The sequence below is a fragment of the Cygnus atratus genome, chromosome 2 (assembly GCF_013377495.2).
Source record: "Cygnus atratus isolate AKBS03 ecotype Queensland, Australia chromosome 2, CAtr_DNAZoo_HiC_assembly, whole genome shotgun sequence".
Lineage (NCBI taxonomy): Eukaryota > Metazoa > Chordata > Aves > Anseriformes > Anatidae > Cygnus > Cygnus atratus.
Window position 1 is genome coordinate 76,723,946 of NC_066363.1, and position 19,821 is coordinate 76,743,766.

General features: G+C 36.7%; 1 protein-coding gene across 2 annotated transcripts in view; it reads right to left on the reverse strand.

Annotated features, from left to right (window-relative positions):
- Positions 1-17,420, reverse strand: part of CDH9 (cadherin 9) — a 71,446-nt gene extending 54,026 nt beyond the window's left edge. The window contains exon 1 of one of the 2 annotated variants that reach the window (XM_035561666.2): positions 17,193-17,420. In XM_035561666.2, the coding sequence (XP_035417559.2) occupies positions 17,193-17,420 (228 nt within the window). The remainder of the gene's footprint in view (positions 1-17,192) is intronic. The other variant, XM_035561667.1, reaches the window with a different exon arrangement.
- Positions 17,421-19,821: the final 2,401 nt, after the last annotated feature.

The window sequence follows — 19,821 nt, forward strand, 5'->3', positions numbered from 1 at the left end:
TGGTAAAAGGGAAAGTACAGAGGAAAAAAAAAGATTGTTGTCTTAGAAAAGAGACCAACATTTAAAAGCTCTTGACTATTTCTTGTTAATTCAATTTTAGTTCACTAAATTTTGTGTAAACTGTGTGGCTGATTTGCTTCTTATTTCCTTGTAATAGAAAGTAACTCTTTTCAAGTTAGGCAGACATAATCGATGTAAGACAATGGAAGAGGGGAGAATCAATGGGTTCAGTTAACAAACTATACAGTGTTATGAATGAATTTACCCCATTCAGGGAAAAAAAATAATGTTTATAACTGCTGTTGTAGATGAAAAGGAGAAAAAAGAGCAAGACGAGCTACTCATGACTAGCAAGATTGTTATGAATAGAGTGCAGACATTTATTTAGTTACCTAAATTCAGAAAGAAGTTGTGATCTCTCCTGTGGAGAGGAATGAGGGGAAAGTAAGGACAAAGACACCTCCAGGAGAGGGTAGATCCATGCTTACATTGTGGCAGGACTGTACTAATGTTTACAATGTAGATGGTCTGCAGTTTGCCTCTGTATCCTAGAATCTTAGAATCCTAGAATGTTTTGGACTGGAAGGGATCTTAAAGTTGGACCATGCAGTCCCAATCCCCCTGCCATGGGTGGGGACAACTTCCACCAGACGAGGCTGCTCAAAGCCCCATCCAACCTGACCTTGAACACTTCCAGGGATGGGGCATCCACAGCTTCTCTGGGCAACCTGAGGCCTCACTACCTTCACAGTAAAGAACTTATTCTAATATATCTAATGTAAATAGATATATTTAGTTTAGTTTAGCCTTCCAACCTCTTTTATTTTAAAGCCATTACTCCTTGTCCTATCACTACACTCCCTGACAAAGTGTCCTTCTTCTTCTTTCTTATAGGCTCCCTTTAGGGGGGAACTGGAACGCTGCAATGAGGTCTCCCTGGAACCTTCTCTTCTCCAGACTGAACAACCCCAACTTCCTCATCCTGTCTTCATAGGAGAAGTGCTCCAGCCCTTTGATCATCCTTGTGGCCCTGCTCTGAACTCACTCTGTCAGGTCCATATCCTATTCTTGTGCTGTGTGCCCCAGAGCTGAATGCAGTACTCCAGGTAGCATCTCAGGAGAGCAAAGTAGAGAGGGAGAATCACATCCCTCGACCTGCTGGCCATGCTTCTTTTGATGCAGCCCAGGATACAGTTGGCTTTCTAGGCTGAAAGCACACACTGCCAGCTCATGTTGAGCTTTTCATCAACCAACATCCCCAGGTCCTTCCCCTCAGAGCTGCTCTCAATAAATGGTATAGGAAATCAAAAATGGTATACTGCAGTTTTTTTCTCCACTGTCTTCATCCATGCAGTTTTCTGCAGTAGAGGAACCTGATATTCCACAATATCATTATTTGTTTAGTAGAAAGTATGTTAATATATGTTACTTCCTTTCTTAAGTGAAGATACATGTTGGGTGATTACTGTCATCAAATCGACACTTTTTTAATCACTAATTTGGTAAATTTTGTATTAGTGGGAGAAGAAGGGCTCAGTGATTTCCACATTGTTGTGGAGAAACTATTACCTGAACACAAGCAAGCCTCTTCAAGGATATGTCCAAGATGCAGGACTGTATGGGGATGCAGTCACAAACAGAATGCAGGGTGAAAATACAGAATTTATAAGTCAGAAATCTTTTTTTTCTCAGATGTGTGATAAGCTGAGTGCATAGATAGGAAGGTGATTGATATCTGACCTGCAAGACAACTGAATTCCTGGACATGCCTGGGCCCAAATGCCTGAATCTTCAAACTTTCTAACTTTCTGATTGCAGGCTAGAAAGAGCTCCAATTTATCTCAACTGTTTTTACTTGCTCTCCACAGACCAGCACAGGGAGGAATTGGAGGAATATGTAAACCCAAGCCTTTTCTTTGTGTGAGGAAGCAGTGTTGACTCCCACAGGTTAGATATAGTTATGGCACATTACTTTTCTTCCTGTGTTCAGTGCCAGTATCATTGCCTTGTATTTTTTTTTTTTCAGTATTTTGTGTATTTTGTGTTCCTTCTAATTTGCTATTCACTGTTTTATAAGTAGAAGTAAGAGGTTCTTTGTACAAAAATCCTACAAATTTCATTAGAAAATTGTAATATCCTTACAGTATTTTTAGATTCATCCTGTAGAGTTGTGAAGTTATTTTTATAAATTCTGTAAAAGTGCTATGATAATCAAAAAGACTTAACTCCATTTCACATACAATAGTTGTATGAAGTCATTTCAAAGGAGCTTACTCTACTGCAGTCTTTGTTACATCTTTGTACCTTCACTAATAAAGTTAAATTGTATTTATATCTGCACAAAGTGTTGAAATTGCTTATGGTAAGTTTGTGTATGCCCAGATATGTATTTTTGATGATTGAAGCAGTAGCATACTGCATTCTCTTTGTTAATCTTGGCTGGAACTGAGTTTTGTTAAAATGTGTATTATTCAAATGTGTTTCTTAAAGGAGGACATTAGGTGTTCTTGCTGTTTTGTTTTCTTCCAACTGCTGGAGGCATAACAATAAAAATGTAGAGTGTAAATGTTGCTGGTTAGTTTGGTTTGAGGCTATCACAAGTTAGCAGGGGAAGCTTGAAACCTATAAAAGACAAAGATTTTTTTCCCTGTGAAACTGAAAGCTGATCCAAGAGTTATATTGATATTGTCTTTTCATACCGAATAGATTTCTGTTTAAGGTTTTGCTGAACCATAGCACAGCTATGAACACATCTCTGTTTGTTTTATATTTCATGTACAATTTAAGCCTCAGATGGAAACATTTCTTCCCCCCAAAACACTGTATATTCAGTCTCTCAGTTCCTAGTGCAGTTCTTTCCACATGGCAGTTACAACTTTGTCTTTGCTACTGAGTCTTCTCCTTGAGTTTACATTTCATAACATTGTTTTCTCTATGCAAAAGACTCATTCCATGTATAATTTTAGTCTGAAATACTTTTCTATAAAATTAACATAATGTATCAGTATAACAGTTTGTCAGCTAGGAAATACTGTGTTTTGTCTGTAATATATCCAGGCTGACTCTAGAAAATATATAGGGAAACCACATTAGTCTACACATTGCATAAACAAACAAGTGGCAAAGTGTTGTATTTAATATGATTCTTTCAAATATTCTTATATCTTCTTAAATGTGAAAGCAATAACCATAAGCAATAGGAAGGGGCAGGGAAGCATAAACTGTTAAGATATGTCCAAAGTGGGAAGTCACACAACGACCCTTTCATAAAGGAAAGAAAACAAAGTTTCTGTACTTGTAAGGTTCTTCAGGCATCTTGTAAGACAATCTCTAGCCAAAGTTTCTGGGCTGAGGGAAGTAACACAGGAAAATACAGCCTCACATGTATTTTAATTTAACACAACCACATGCCTGTATTCATCAGATTTATATTCATATATGGTGATTGTATGATGCTATTTATTCTGAAGCTATGGCATAGAAAATATTGAGTTTTCCAAGGCAGCCCAATATGTATTGAAGCACATACTGGTTTGACCCCATTAGTCTTGACTGTAATTATCACTCTAACATTACTCCAAGTCAAGAAGTTGATGTATATGGAGGTGGTAAAGAACACAGCAGTTAAGGAGGAGGATAGATGAGTATTAAAAATAAAATAGAACAAAATAAAACAAAATGAAATTCATACCGAAAGTGCAAGAAGTGTACTTGAAATAAAAACTTACACCACCTCCGTCAATGCTAAAATCTTCCCTAAAATATGTTGAGTGCTAGTGACAGGTAGGATATTACACAGTACCCTAATTATATTATTTCAGATCACCTTGTGAGATATACAGCATCTGGGATACAGCACCGACAGCAATATTCTCTTTCAATCATCCAATATTCTCCTTCATTAGCATTTTAACTAATTAAAAACTCTAAAGACATCTTAATAACTGCAGTTGTTCTTCAGTGTGGATTGCAGTAGCAGTATCTGCATCGGCTTAATTTTCTGTTCATGTGTGTTTAATCAAAAGTTCTACGTATGTGTTAAATGGCAATGTATTTACCTGACGCGAATTTGTGACATCCGCACAAACTTCTTAATTAAACAACCTAACTCTGTGTGTGATGGTAACCTAAGTGACTGTATATTAAACAAGGCAAATGACATTTACTTTTCTTATCTTCTGTTTTCCAGCATCTGGTTCTTGTGTTCGGCTGTCTATTGTTACAAATTCTCTAGAGAATCATTTTGTGAAAAATACTGCCAACACCAGCTGCAGGTGCCGATTTTAGCTTAGTGAGTAGGGGTAAATCTGGTTTTCATTTAGGAAGGGTTGAGTAGAATTCTTAGTAGCCTTTTGGTGCTGCTGATACAAATGAAATATGGGGAAATTCATTCCCTCCACCCCCACCTCCTCCCCACACCTCGGGGTTGGTGTACTGGAAATCAGAACCGCTTTCTCAAGTGTCTCCTTCCCCTGCATAAGTCCTACATCTCCTGTACCCTACATGGTAAGCTGTTAAGTTGCAGGCAAATCTGAAAAAGTGGACATATTCTTATTTCTGTATAATGAAATGGATTTCAGAGCATGTAGAATTTGCATTTTTGTTCAATTCTCCAAATCAACAGATGACCTGTAAGTTTTCAGCCTGATTAATTATTATTATTTTTTTTTTAACGGTTTGCCACATATTGTCATTTGGCTGTTCCAAAAGATGAGATACAGGTTTACAGTAAATTACTACAGTCATCAATTATGTCCACAGATCAGAAATTATCACATCACAACTCAACATCAAGTGCTGTCACTTTAATCAATCCCTGGAGCTGTTGGTAAATCCATCATTATTTTAAAGACTTCACAATAAGACAGGATATTTTTCTCATAGATTTTTTTTTTGAACCAGAAACTTCTGGGTGAAATGTTTCAGTATGTGTGGTGTCTTGCAGTCCCAAAGGCAAAAAAAATGCATGCTACCTCCAAAAGATGGGCACAGAGGCACAGAGAAATAAAAGCTCTAGCACTGAAAGCAGTATGAATTTGTCATATGGATGAATTGACCTTTGCCCTTCTTTACCGAAAAGCTTCAAATTGCAATAAAAAAATGCATTTTTCCTAAGCTCCTGCTCTGCAATCCTTTGTTAATGTTCAATTGTAGACAAAGTTAACCAAACAACAGGCTGAAATTAATTTAAGGTACTACATTGTTTCTCTATCCTGCAGGCTGTGTTGGAAATGCAAATTGTCACACTCACCAAAGGGTACTCAGTGAAAGTATATTGTACAATTACCATTCATCTTTTGCATTTCTCAGTCTGAATGTAGTTCCCGTAGCCCATCCCTGCTCCAAGACGCACATGTGTTTGCCAAGCTATAGGTAAAATCTGAGGTACAAATTCTCAAAGGTGGGTATGTCAGGGAGTAATATCTGAAATCAGCAGGGGACATAATAAGCACCAAGCCTTGACTCTGTTGTGAGATGTAGCTTCCCAAGTGAAGCTACTGTTTCAGGAAGAGTATCCTGAAGAAAACAGTAGTTAGGAAAGAAAAATTAGTAGTTAGAAGAGAATATAGGGTCAGGTTTTTTGCTATTCCTTAGTTGTAACTGACTTAGTATTTACTGCAATTTGCATTACTTGCTTTTACAGTTCATTTTAATCTTGTTCCGAAATACCATCTTTGGAAGGTCATTCCTATAACAATGGGAAGGACAGGGTGGTGGCTGAAGTAGTTACCAAAACAACTTCATTATTTTCCTAGCATGAGCGAGCCTGGTAAGCACCATGCCTTTTAAAGAAGGCCTGAGACAGGCTTTCAGGTTCAGCCTAAACCACAGGCTGATTGTACCTGTCTGATTAAGCATGAAGACTGTGGCCTAGCGGAAAGCCAGAGTAAGGCTGCCTGGGGCTTCTAATGAAAATGCTACAAAAGACAAGCAGGGCATAGAGCAGCCAAAGCATAAGGCTGAATCCAAGCATAAAGCCCTCCAGACCAACAGTGCCACTTCACAAAGGGTATGTTTAATTTAATAGCTGAATCTGCAACGTGGAACAGATGAGATAAGATAAATATGGAGACATTAGACAATGCAGCAGCTGTTGGGCTTTTGGGGTGTTTTTATTTTTTAATTTATTTTGGTTTTGGTTTGGTTTGGTTTGGTTTGGTTTTCTTTATTTTTTTAGAGTCTCAGAGCAAATATTAATGAAAAGGAAACCCATCAGGGTGTGCACAAAACATGAGATTAATGTCAGTTTAACAGCATGGCTAATCAAAGTGTTTACATCTGGTTAAAGCAGATAAAAATCTTAAAGTAACAATGCAAATTTCATGTTAACTTTATGGAAAAAAAAGAAAAAGGATTTTGAGGGGAAGTGGAGACTTCAATACTGACTGTATCCTTTGCTGAAATGTATTTTTGTTTTGGTAGTTACTCAGTACTTTGGAGAAGCACAGAGCACACGAAGTAAAACTGCTAGTTTTGCTAATTATCCTGACCTTATCTGAAGTAAAATGTTGATCATTGTCTTGTTGACCATGTCTCATGTTGGAGACAGGCTTTAAGACAGAACTTGAGATGCTGCTAGTATTCAGAAGGAGGGATCAGGGGTGCTTTTTTATTTTTTATTTTTTTTGACACTGGGTATGTGCAGTTATTTCTTCCTTGATTTTCTCTTCAAATAAGTAAGCCCTGCCAATGTGCTGATTTTCTTCCTGTGCAATGACTTTTCAGTTCTTTCTTTAACAGTTCCCATTGACTGGTTCTGTGACCTCAAATAACTGTTTCAACTCTGATGCAGTTTATTCCTCAGATAAATGTATATGATATAATTTTCTAGTTCACCATAGGTGTGTTTAATAAACATAAAATACTTTGAGATATTTTGTTGAAAGGTACTTACACAAATGTAAAATATTAACAATAATCGTTAATAATAATCATAATATATTTTTCTCTTTTATCCTTGTCTAAAACATCTAAATCAATACTTTCTTTTTCTTGAAAACATATACATATATATATAAATATTCTCAAAAAATAAAAAAATAAAACCAAACCATAAAATTACTTTAGAGTGTGGGGTTTTGTTTTGTTTTTCACATCAAAGTTAAACCAGATTTAGCCACCTCTACAAGGAAAGTTAGGCACAGTAGCTCTAATAGAATGAAAACAGAGCAGGTCATTCTTGTTCCTTTCCATTACCAGTATTTATGAAGGGCTTAAGAATTTCTTCTGGAATAGATTCAGACTTTGCCTTTCACTTCATGCCTTTTTGCATGTGATTCTAAATCTTCCATATGAAATGGGAATCAGGCTGTGACCTCTTCTATTTCACAATTACTAGCCTGTACAGGGACAAATATATTTTCATGTTCTGTGAAACTTAGAGTGACAGCGAAAAAAATTTAGTGATTTATTCTTTCTTACATCCCCACTTCCATTTACTTCAGTGACTGTATATAAACACTAGTTTGTGTGACAAACGCCTTTTTGTATGAATGTTATTGTCCACACACAAAAAAAAAGGCAAACAAACAAAACAACATACATACAACAACAACAACCAAACAGAAAAGAGAATTTAAGCTGAGTTAACTGACCACAGATTGATGGAGAGAACAGACATTACCTTAGTGTGCTTATGTTGTTTTGGTGATACATAAAGGATTTGACAACAGTTATGCATTTCTGCAACTGACAAGAAATCACAGATTCCTCTTCTGATTGATACCCAGCATAGTGTTAAATTGACTGATTACTTTAGCTACATTAACGTATTTTTCAGTTTCTAGAAGGCTGAAATGTGTGATGATTCCTGCAATGGACAGGAATTGATGTATCAGATGCACACAAGAAGGAAAGCCTTGCTGTTCTGACAGTTGCTTGTTGACAGCTCCTCTGTTTGTCTTCGAGGTGACTATCCATAGACCTTTTTCCGACAGACAAGATGTTGCACAATACCACCATCTGATGCAGTCAAATTGCCCTTTCTGAGTAGTCACATACTGATTTGCTCTGGTGGGTTTTACACTCTTTTTATAACTAGACTGGCAGATAGCAGTAAACCACAACTTAGACAAAACACTTCCCCTTTTCAGAATCAGTCTTGTAATGTTATCCATACAATAAATAAAGAGAATCATGAAAAGTGTCTTGTGGAATACATTTTCCTCGCCCTCCCAACTTTTTTTTTTTCTTTTTTTTTTTTTTTCCCACGGTTAATGATTGCCTGATAACAGGTAATGACAGGTCTGCAGATTACTGCTAGTCTAAACTTCTTTTCCCACTCGCTTAAAGCTGCAAAGCTAGGAAATGCCAGCCTGTGAAGGTGTAATAAGATGCTAAGGCTATTCTACGAATAACAGTTACCTATTTTGGCAGGTCCATGAGCCAGCTGGAGCTTTGAAACAGACCTGTGTAGCAGGTCTTTTAACATAAGAATCTTGCCAAGACCAAGAGGCTTTTAAGTTTAGAAAAGCCAGTTTTAGGAAAATGATAAAATCACAACTGAAAGTTACTACTGGAGATGGAAGAGAACTCAATTCTCCATGTCCACAAATCTTTTAATCTTTTTTTTTTTTTTTTTTTAAATCTTTTAACTTCCAGCCTTGGTTTTTGTTAGCTTCACAACACCCTCAACCCAGCAAAGTCTATAGAGGGGGGAGAATCTACACTGTGGGCACCAGATCTCCTGTTTCTGTTGTCCTGGCCCACCTCGCAAGTGCTCTGAGTGCACCAGGAGGATGGATGTTGTGGTTTAACAAAGAGCACTGTACAATGAGACTCCACAGAGTAGTCTTTGTTGCTATACTGGGCACCAGGTGAGTGCAATTTTTAAGGGAGAAATTTTACACATCAGAAGCAGCATAGAGGGAGGAAGAAAGGGAAAAGAGGAATTATTATTGTTTTGCCTTTATTGTACCATCTTGTTTTGGCTTTGGCTTTAAAAGTAACTGGGTAGTTTGTTGGATAATTGTGTTTATGCTAGGGGTGAAGCGTTAATTAGCCTTGTTAAATTTGAGGGAAAAGGAGAAGAGGGGAGAGGAGAGAAGAGGAGTGGAGGAAAACAGGGATTTCCTCATTTTTTTATGTCATTGAGCTTTTTTTTTTTTTTTTTTTTTTTTTTTAACGAGACTTTTAGCTGGTTTAGCATTTAAGCTTGGAAAACACACCGAGCCCTTGAAAACAGAACAGATAGGGACCTAAAGAGGTAATCCATAGCATCTTCCTGCCTCCAGGCAGGATCAGTGTGGAGTTTCTGGCATGAGTTTATTAATCTGTTCTGAAAACCTCCAGTATAGAGATACTTCCATCCCGTTGGCTGATATTTCCCCAATGTTTCACTATATTTACTGTACTTACCATCAAAAAAACTTTCCTGATGTTGAATATAGTACCTTCATAACATGAACCCATTTTCTTTCCTTGAACACAACAAGAACAAGAAAATTTTTTTCAGCAGTCCTTTATGCGTTTGAAAAAATGGAGGTGAGATTTCATGAAAGTTGCTCTATCTGTGCAAACAATGCAAGCTCACTATTATTATTCATGTGTTTGAAGACTTTGATCATTCCATTTGGTTTCAGAAATGAATCTTTATTTTGTGGAATATAATGTCCAAATTTGATTGAAAAATTCTAGTTTAGGCCTCTCATTGTAATGTAACGTTGCTGATATTTCTTTCTAAGAGATTAGATCTCTTCAAGTGTTTTTGAAACTTCAATTAAAAATGTATTTAGGTTGTCAGAAATGATCAGCTATCATTTATCCAGAATAAAACAGTCTTATTGTTTTTCGAAAATGTGTAATCTGTCTTTTACCACTTTCTTCCCTGCCATTCCAGCCTTCTTTTTAAAAGCAGCCATGAGATTTATTGAAAATTTAAGTACTTTTTGACAAAAATAATTTTTCCTCATACCAGTTTTATGTTGGAAGCCTCTGGAAATTTTGATATTTTTAAATGAGGAAAGCTATGACTTTTCATTTGTATTTGTAGTTTAGTTGTGTATGTATCTGGAGACAGGGATTTCTTGCATGTTTGTGTTTTTTTTGTTTGCTTGTTTGTTTGTTTGTTTTGACTTTTTCTTTCTTGGTTTTCCTATTTCTGTTTTACCCTTATTTTGGGGATTCAGCTGACTAGAGATATGGCTGCTTGTATCTAGATCGAATGTTTGTTGAAAAAAGAGGAGATAAGATAATACCAATGTCATTTTTTTTTACTTTTTTTTTTTTTAATTGCTCAGACTTTTTTTTTTTCCTGCGCCTACCACTTTTTTCCTTCCTGTTTTGTTACATTGCTATTTCTTCAGTATTCATTCGAAGATCAGGAGAAAACTGGGATCTGAGAGAGGAAAGTGAATTCAAGAGGAAAAGATTCCACTAAATCTGCTTCTTTTATTTAATATTAAAATATGTATATATTTTTTACTTTAAAAGCAGAGATTTTAATTATTTATTAAATGTCTCTAATTAAATGTTCTTCAAATATCTATTTTAAATGATGACTTTGTGACTGACCACATCTATTGCAAAGAAGCTGAATTTTGTTAACAAAAAGGGAACTGTAGGGTGACATTTGTTTTAGATGAACAGATATCAACAGCTGAATGGATCAGCTGGTGGTATAAATGTTTCTCTCTGAGTTCATTAAAAGAGTGTGAATGTTTCCCTGAGTTAGCCAGACCAGCATGAGGGTGTGAATATGTAGCTCAGGCCAACACAGAGTATAAAAACTAAATAACCGGCAAGAGTTTTGAAGAGAGCAATGGGCTTGTTCTGGCTTCATCGTACCTATTCCTTTCTGGAGACTGGGCATGCCAGTATTATGATGGTAAACATTACTAGAGACTACTAATGGGAATCACATTTGTACTGTGACCCAACTGTATATTGCAACCACTATATTGTGCTTGTATGCTGATTTCAGTACACTTCTGTATCACTCCTGTAAAAAAAATACTGTGTATCATCAAATACTTTCCAATAAATCTGATTTTGATCTTTAACATTGCACCTTCTGCCTGGAATATCTGAAAGAACCTGAAAGAGCCAGACAGTATTGGACACTTACAGGGTTATAGCACATGCTAGATCAAGCATTTTAAGAATGTTCATGATGAAGTCTTCTCTCATTTGAATTATACTTCCGAAAGTTTATATGTCACCAATATGTGATTATTTATGATTCTGTTGTTTTCTTTGAAACTTATCATACTGCTAAATCAAAGGATGGGAAAGAAACATGTAGGTTTTAGCATCATTTAGGTGCTGTACTGAATACAACATATTCTCAAAGACTTAGGATCCATCTATAATGAGCTGGAGGACACACTTGAAACACTGCGAGGATAGTTCACCTATATGTTTTCTCATCTAACAATAGGTGATTTATCAAAGTGATTCTGTTGAAAGAAAATAACAAATACTGTGAAGGAATTTTTATGGATTTATTGCATAAGTTGATTAAAGGCACAAATGAAATTGCAAGTTCTCTCATGCTCTAAAGGCAGCATTAATGTAAAATTCAATATTTAGAGAAAACAATATTTATATATTAAATCAAAAATATTTTTGAGGAAGATGAGAACATTATACTTCATGATGAGGAAATTATGATTACTGTGGAGTTTGGTGCTGTAGTGCTGTTAAGAGCCAGCTCAGTAGCTGGCTTCAGGCTTGTGACCCCTTCAGGCGCAAGCTCCTCCCTCCCAAACTTCCCAGGGCAGAGGTTGAGCATGGCCTTGGCAACATGGTTGAGAGGACATGGATGAACTGGGGTAAGACTGATAGAGACTTCACTAATCCCATTTTCTGTCTATCCAATTCCATGAAATAAGAAAAACAAACAAGAAAAACAAAACAAACAAAACTAAATAAAACCACAACTAACTAACCAACCAGCCACCACCACGACCAACAAAAAATCAACAAAAAAACACAACAGTATAATGGGTCAATTGAGCAAAATTTTAAATTCTGGTAAGTGTGGTAACTCAGCAAGATGTCCTATATTGTTACACGAAGTTCTTTCAGTCTTGTCTCTCACTTTTCCTGTAAGGCAGGCAACCCCACTTGTCGATGTCTGAAAACTTGTACGTGAAGTTTACATGAAATAATTGGTTACATTTGAATATATGTTGCAACCTGCCCACCAAAAAAACACCTTCTTTATATTTTTCTTTATACTTTTTTATAAGATGTGGGCAGATGTCGTGAATCAAGCTCACTGGTTAACTGAAGGTAGAACTGAGATTTTTCATCAGTTTGTATCCAGTTTAAATGGTGCCCATGACATGCAAACTCTAGTTCATTTATTTTTACAAAATTATTAAATAGGAGATTATTCATGGACCAGTTAATTTTGAGCACTGCGAGTTCTTTTGGATTTGTATTTCCTCCCCTAGTATGAAAAATTCTGTTTCTTCTGGGTGATATACAATAATTTTATTTGTTATTGTTTGTTTGTTTTCAGGTACTGGGATATGATAGATATTTGAGTTGTTTTATATTGTACAGTTCATTGTTTATCTACCAGACATTGCATGAAACTTCACATATTATTTGCCTATCAACTGTCTTTGATTAGCAAAATGCATTTTTTGATACAGGAAAATACTAGTTTTTATATAAAAAGATACTGGAGTGACTTAATAAAAGGAAGAAAAATCTCACCTCTTGAAATCATTTGCATATACTATTGTTCTAAAGAACTGTATTTTTCAAAACGGTTGATGATTTTGGTTAGGCCTATTTCTTCCTAGGGACTGCAGTAAAGAGGTGGGATATCTGGCATTTTGCACAACTGATGCACATTCAGTGGGTATCAGGTAAGCTAATTAGAAATAGAGGCTAATAAATTCAGTGCCAGCTTTGGAAAATAAAACTAATTATCCCTGAAGGGCTATCTGTTTTGAGCCTCCTGTGCATTTTATTAGCTTTTTCTTTAATTAATGAACATGATCCTCATCAACACTAATATTTCTAAATTGAGAGTCCTTTTCTTTTCTAAGTTTTCTTCTTGATATGTTTGTTTAAGAAGTGAGCAAATTTTGATAGCCTTTTCTCCTACAGAAAGCCAGTGTTTGACATTCCATTCCTTGGGTTCCGAGTCTGGCTTCAGCTTGTGCTTTCTTGCTTCTTTAAAGTTAGTAGCAGCTGAAAAATTGGATCTATGACCTCCGTAGTGAAATCAAAGAATATCACATTAGTCTTTTTTTTTTTTTTCCCACAACCCCTTTAAGCTTCATAAAATGTCACCTATTCCTTTTCTACTTAAAAATAAACTTTTCTCAGACATTTAAATCTGAATGTTATATTGTAACCCACTTTTTTTTTCCCCTTTTTGTGAATTCTCAGTAGGCAGAATGGGTTTTATAGTTCATCTTACTACATCCTGTGAAAATTCCACATATTGATGATTCCACTAAGATATTTAACCTTCACATTCAGCAACAGACACCTTGAAATAACATGATAATTTTTGTGTTTTAATAAAAAAAAAATTTCTTGGACAAATTTTTAATCAATACTGTGATACTGCTTAACCCTACCTCTCTCTGTTAATTTTAAACAGGGAGAAATTGATAGCTTTTGTATTGTCACAGATATGAGTAACAGGACCTACAAAATTTAAGGGACTCTTAAGTACTTATTTTTTATGCTGGGAAGCAGTCTTCATGACGGATGTAAACTCTGAGTTGGGAGAAGGAAACAAAGATGTGTGATAGATATACTGCAGGTTCTCTGGATTTAACTTACCTCCCACGACACTCACAAGATAATTGTTCTGCATATATATGTGGTAAAACCACCACAGCCTTGTCTCTGAAATGTGTTTAATGATTTAGGTTTGTTCTTTGAGAAATTTCTTTACTGCAATTGTTCTGGCTATCCAGCCTTGTGACAGCTGTTGAATGCTAACTTCCTTTGTTCGCCAAGCAATATCTTCTATTTCTGCTAAGTGCATTGGATGCACTTATTGGTCTCCATTTTATGCCACCTATACCCATTACCACTGCCTTTGTCCAAAAGCTGTCTAGCAATAATTGGGAACATAAGCACTCTTCTATCTTTTCAGAGTTCAATAACACCATGTTACCCACTTTAACAGCCTGGGAGCCATGCTCCAGCTTTGCATGGAGCTGGGTTTGTCATCTATCTTCTTAGTACACCCAACTACACCCAAATTCCATTCAAGCTAATTACAAACTCTAACTGTTTAGTCTACCCTACAGGACAGTGAAAAAAAATAAAGTAAAAATAAAAAGTGATGAGGTGATGGAGCCTTAGATATAAGGAAAGATTGTCCTGGGCCTACTTCTCTGGTGAGAGATGGCCTCTGGTGAGGCCATTGGCTGCAGACAATCTAATTTTAAAAAGCAGTACTTAAGACAATAGCCCCTCAGATTTACAGGAGGGACTCCCTCCCTCCAGCAACCTCTGAAAGCAAGTCAGGGCTGACCCCAAGGCAGAAGTCCCCACATAGAGACCAGAACACAATTAGGATATGGACAGTGCAGTGGCTGGAGAGAGTGTGCATTTCCCTTGGGTCTCTGGTACTGGTCTAAACTGGGCTGAGGGGCTGAGCATTGGGAGTGAGAGATATACAGACATCACAGAATAGCTCTCCATTACATGTACCCATGATGCTTTGTAAATAAATTGTATAATAACATGTTGTACTGAGGGATGCACTATCCCACCCCACTGCCAATAACAGAACACACAAGAGAATAAAACAAAGTAACCTCACTAACAAAACACAAAATACTTAATTGAGTAAAATTATTTGAAAATCAAACTCTGGAAGGAAAACTAATTCATTATTTCAATAGCTACGATCCCTTCAAAGTTTATTTCCTGATAAATTTTCTTAATTCACTTAATTTTTATTTCTAGTATAGCATTTATTATTCTACCCCAGTAATCTACCTGTCTGTGCATATCTGTGTTAAAGAGGGACTGGATAAGAACTCTTTCTACTAGGTAGTCCCCAAGGTTGGGAATAAAAATGATTTTTCTTAGCACTTTTTTTTTTTTTGCTAATTTCCGTCACTTTGAGCAGAATACTAAACTCGAGATTTAAGTCTTTCTCAAAGGCAATATTCTTCAAAAAACTTTTGCTTTTTATTAAAATAATAGTTTCTTGTTTTAGCAGCTGTCTTTTGGAGCTGCTCTGTAACCACGTATACTATGGATAATATGAACTAACCGAATTGGAATTACTGTTCTTTTATGCCACTGAGGACAGAGTCACATTCATTTTGTCATGTCATGAACCGTAATAAAGTTAATACGACCATATGGAGTGCTTCACTTCAGTCCAATGCCATATTTTTGGAACACAGAGTAATATTTGTGGTGATTTCTATCTGTTTAGACAATCACTAATACTGCCGCCTCACTCAGCATCTCTGTACAAGATTTGGCAGAGAAATGTGGAAAAAAAATAATGTTTTCATTCTCTGAATCGTAAGAAATGTATCATCTCAGATCCAACTGCCATATGGGTATTTGTTTTCCTTCTTGGACTCAGCTCTATACTAATAAGGTCCAACGGTTTTTAGTTGTTTAAGAATAAATGCAGAGTAAACTTTCACCTGCTACAAAATACCATTTAGACGTTCTCAGTGATTAATTTACCTTGTGTGAAACAGAGATGCTGATAAGCATCTTGATGTAAGGTTAATTTATTTGAGATTTAGGATGGCATGATGAATCCAACCATCTGTAATAATGTGATTGAAACTGCAATCAACTCTTATGTTTGTTACTTACTTACCTTTTATGACAAGCTTTCTATTTTAACAAAAAATATTTCTATGACTCTAGGTAGAACTTCTGTGGAGGTCTGTATTATGTACCTTGTTGTATGTTTTCTTTGCAAATTTACTTAGTATTGAAAGGTACTTCCAACCAAATTTTGTTTAGAAATTTCTGTATGCAATTAGTTTACTCTTTATTGAAGATCCCTTCACTAACCACAAACCGTCCTATTTTATACACAAATAAATAATCTAGCAATAGGATTATTTGATCTCATCTTATTTCTGCCACTACAAGTAGAAATTAATTTAACTGAAAACAGAATTTTATGAGTGTAGTGTTGTTATAAATGAGGTCAGAATCAAGTTCATAGTTATCATAGTTATAGTTGCCTTATCTGGCATTTCTTATTAATAAAGCATGCTTTCCAGTTGAACATGCCTTCCATGACCAGAGAGATTAACAAAAGTTCAAAAACATTTTGCAGTCTTTTAATTAAAAATGCCTCAATCCATTTGGTAGTTAGGCACTAGAAAATGTGACAGCTAATGTGACAGATAATACTTGTTACTGACAATGCTGTGGATGAATGACAGAAGTTGGAATGAACATTTATTAACAACATTTTAAAATAAACATTTCCTATTTTGCAAGTCATTCTGGATGGTGGTGTATGTATTCTAGGTTTCTACCAGGATTGTACAGTTATACCACAATGCAAAGCAGCTCTGTGTATGTTGAAGCACAACAGAGGGTGGGAAACGTGGAAACCCTTGAACTGTGTGTTATCAACAAAAGTAGGACTGTGGAGATGGTGAAATTCAGAAGTGTTTTTGTTGGCAATAGCTGATGTAGGCAGGTCATGAAGAATGGAAAGTCTTTCAACGTGTTAAGCAAAGATCCCAGTTAGTATATTGGAGAAATGATGAAAAACATGGTGGTTTTTTGTTTGTTTGTTTGTTTTTGTTTTTTTCTTCTTCTATTCATGCTTAGAATTGTGCACAGGCAGCAATTTTATTGTTCAGAAATAGAATTTTGTATTTCGTTTGAGGAAACATACATCCCAGTATACTGGCAAATGCCACAAGGTAGATGAATGAAGGCATAACTTCTCTATTCCCTTATCTAATATTTATGCTTAACAGTTGAAAACAAAATGATTCAGTGTTAAAACTAGCATGGGCATATGTAATAAGAAATTCTAACATTTTAGTCTGAATAGTTTCTTTTTTTATTCACTAAACTACTTCATTGCTCCCACAACTTTGAAAAATTAAAGAAGCTTCAGGTGTTCCATGACGTGTTTTCTTTGACTTAAATGAGAAACTGGGACCATTACAACACAGAAGGCAAAACTACCGTGGACAGGGAGGGAAAATACCAAGGTTGTCAGATGCATCACCTCTGAAGAATCCTTTAAATACAAGACTTACCTTGCCCACATATTGAGTATCAGGACCTGTGTATTCCTCCAGCAAGAAGAATTGATTCCACATCCAACCACGCTTGGTGCGGTGCAGTGTTTCTCCATCATTCCCTGACAATCCTGTTATCCTTTCACTTTGTGAGTTCTTGTTAGTCCTTTTTTGTGATGGCATCATATGAACAGCATGAAGCATACAGCTCCAAAGCAAAACTGTCAAGAAGGAGTAAGTCCTCATCATTTACAGAGATGCTGTTAGACTCCACTTCTCTAATAATTCAGCAGAACAAAATTTTCAAAAATTCTATTCCTCGTGTAAATAGGACCTACAGGATGGAAAAAATATATATATATTTGAGTAAATTGTAGTAATCTTATTACCCTAAGGCTGTAGCCTTAAGGAAACAAATAAATTGACAGCCTAATGATCATGACAATGATCCATATAAATTTCATAAAACCATATGAATGAAGACCAGTTCTAGGTTCGAACATTTCTTGAGACAATTATATGCAAGAATTAATTACACATTTTAAAGCCGAGTCCTTTAATGTCTCCTTTATCTTTTATTATTATTATTATTATTATTTCACACTCTCACACTGTATATGGACATTAATTTAAAACATAAGTTGAAAAAAATATTTCTTGATCAGAAACCTTTAGCTATCAGCTACATCCTGAGATAATGAAACAGTCAGAAATCTTCCAACCTAATCTCTGCCAGCTCAGTCTGATGCCATCCTCTCTTGCTATCTGTTCAGAAGTTTCTGCAAATATGTATTTTATGTTATTTCATGATTAATAAGAAATATGAATGCATATCATTTTCTGCACAAAGGAGTTCATGATAGAAAATGAAATTTAAAGCATTATTGATGCCTTCAACAGATACATTGTACAAGAAAAAAAAAAAGTACTATTTAGATAATTTTCTTTTCGTAGGAATACTGCTGGGGTTTACCAAATTCTGCTCTGGGGACACAATAGTGCATTTGAAGTGTATTTCATTTTTTCCTCTCTGGAATGAATGAGAAATTTCATGACATGCATTATTATTATTATTATTATTTCTGAAACTGACACTGATTTTTTTTCCTGTAGAAGTTGTAAATAATAACATTTAAACCAAAAGAAAGTGTGTTTTCTTATTTGTTTGTTTGGTTTGTTTTTTGGAAAACCCATACTCTTGATTTGGCAGTTCAAGTGAGATGCCTGATGTCTCAGTCTCTTCCATAACCTAGGTAACGTGTCAAGCCTGCTTTTGTTTTAGGATATTAGCTGAGCTGCTGTGTATTACAAAAAACCTAGGAAAACAGTTCAGCAGCAAAAGTATGGCTTACTTTTGAGTAAACAGAAACTTACTTTTGAGTGAACAGAAAAAGGAGAACCAAAGAAAACATAGGTCTGCTACTAGACGGGGAGGGTCTCCTCACAGACAATGGCATAGGCAAAGCAGAGACGTTTAATGCCTTCTTCGTCTCTGTCTTCAACACTGATGATGGGCTTCGGGACCCAGGGTGCCCTGAGCTGGAGGACCATGACCGTGGGAAGGACAAACTCCCTACCGACCCTGAACGTGTGCGGGATTTGCTGCTCCACCTGGATCCATACAAGTCCATGGGTCCAGATGGAATTCATCCCAGGGTGCTTAAAGAGCTGGCTGATGTCATCGTGGGACCTCTCTCAATTATTTTTCAACGATCTTGGGAATCTGGAGAGGTCCCATTGGACTGGAAGCTGGCAAATGTTGTGCCAATTTTCAAGACAGGTAAGAAAGAAGACCCTAGCAATTACAGGCCTGTCTGTCTCACGTCACTGCCTGGTAAAATTATGGAGAGGATGATCCTTGAAGTTATTGAAGCGCACCTGGGGGACAACGCAGTCATTGGTCCCAGCCAACATGGGTTCATGAGGGGTAGGTCCTGTTTGACTAACTTGATTTCTTTTTATGATAAGATCACCCATCTAGTCGATCAAGGGAAACCAGCTGATGTGATCTTTTTGGACTTCAGCAAAGCTTTTGACACGGTTACCCATAGGATCCTACTGGACAAAAAGTCCAGCATACAGATAAACAAAAACATCATACAATGGGTGAGCAATTGGCTGACGGGCAGGGCTCAAAGGGTTGTGGTAAATGGGGACACATCTGGCTGGTGGATGGTCACTAGTGGGGTCCCTCAAGGCTCCATTTTAGGGCCAGTCCTCTTCAATGTTTTTATAAATGATTTGGATGTAGGACTAGAAGGTGTTTTGAGCAAATTTGTCGACGACACCAAACTTGGAGGAGTTGTGGACTCGGATGAGGGTGGAAAGGCCTTGCAGAGAGATCTGGACAGATTGGAGAGCTGGGCGATCACCAACCACATGAAGTTTAACAAGAGCAAGTGCCAGGTCCTGCACCTGGGACGGGGCAACCCTGGCTATACGTACAGACTGGGCGACGAGACACTGGAGAGCAGCCCCCCAGAGAGGGATCTGGGGGTTGTGGTTGACAGCAAGTTGAATATGAGCCAGCAGTGTGCCCTGGCAGCCAGGAGGGCCAACCGTATCCTGGGGTGCATCAAGCACGGCATTTCTAGTCGGTCGAGGAAAGTGATTGTCCCACTCTACTCTGCGCTGGTGTGGCCTCACC